At 42.4% G+C, this 1,112-nt stretch overlaps 1 protein-coding gene across 1 annotated transcript; it reads right to left on the reverse strand.

Moving 5' to 3' along the window:
• Window positions 1-27: 27 nt before the first annotated feature.
• On the reverse strand, window positions 28-181 carry SARC_13509 (hypothetical protein; the record flags this gene model as incomplete). The annotated part of the gene is made up of 1 exon (XM_014292359.1): window positions 28-181. A coding segment is annotated over one exon (154 nt), but the record flags the coding sequence as incomplete, so codon positions are not given.
• Window positions 182-1,112: the final 931 nt, after the last annotated feature.

Raw genomic sequence — 1,112 nt, forward strand, 5'->3', positions numbered from 1 at the left:
ACACACACTCATATGAGGACTACTCACCAGGTAGAACAGTGCTGTGGATAGCCACAGGCACATCCTCGGCCGTTCCCGTTGCACAGGGGATGGCACTAAATTGGAAGTTGACGTCTGCCTCCGTATGGGCCTGTTGTTGCGGTTGGAAGTAGACTCGCCATAGCCTATCTGTGATGGTGGCCTATAAATAAAATACGGGACACGTGGAGTGTGATGAGCAAAGCGTCTATAAATAGAATGTAAGTGCGTGTTTCGTGATAATTTCGGATCATGTGGGAATAGCAATGATATGAAAGTTGGCATTTTGTTCAGTCGGGGGGCTCTTGTGGTGGTTGAAAATGAGCACGGCAAACCATATCCGGGATGGTGGTCTATAAATAGAACACAGCCACACGGTATGTGATGAGTAGATTATTAAGCATAAACTATACTACACACGCGATTTGTGATCATACTGCTCACAGATGTATACACAACAATCTAAAAGTGCACATACGAACGGAAACATATATCTTCATTCTCGGTCAACTCAATGATTTGGGACTCAAAATTCCCATTTGGTTAGTCCGGTCGGAGTGCCAATCAGGTCAGTGTCATAAATGTGGAATATGCTTTGCACGTGAACTCCAAATAACCCAATTGAGACAGGGCCAGTGCTCAGTACATAGACCATCAACCATAGGGACACCCTTGGTAATGGACAGCCCAGAACATTACTTAAACACACCATGACATATGCGCACAATTTCTCAGACGAGTTGACGTTTACGAGCTATGTGGCATGCATGTGAACTCGAAATGTATACAGAAATGAATCATATTCGGGAGATGCGTTCAGACTGTGACCACTCAGTCTGCCTTTTGGTTTTGGTGTGGTGGTCCATGTGGGACGACCTGGTGGTAGGGCCATCTAGTCTCAGGCAGGGTATAACATACAAAGACTAGGTCCAACTGGCACAGATGTTAATATGTATAGATATATTTTTGTGTGTAAACAACCATATACTATGCATATATATATATATATATATATATATATATATATATATATATATATATATATATATGTGTGTGTGTGTGTGTGTGTGTGTGTGTGTGTGTGTGTGTAGTGT

The sequence above is a fragment of the Sphaeroforma arctica genome (assembly GCF_001186125.1).
Source record: "Sphaeroforma arctica JP610 unplaced genomic scaffold supercont1.3373, whole genome shotgun sequence".
Classification (NCBI taxonomy): domain Eukaryota; class Ichthyosporea; order Ichthyophonida; genus Sphaeroforma; species Sphaeroforma arctica.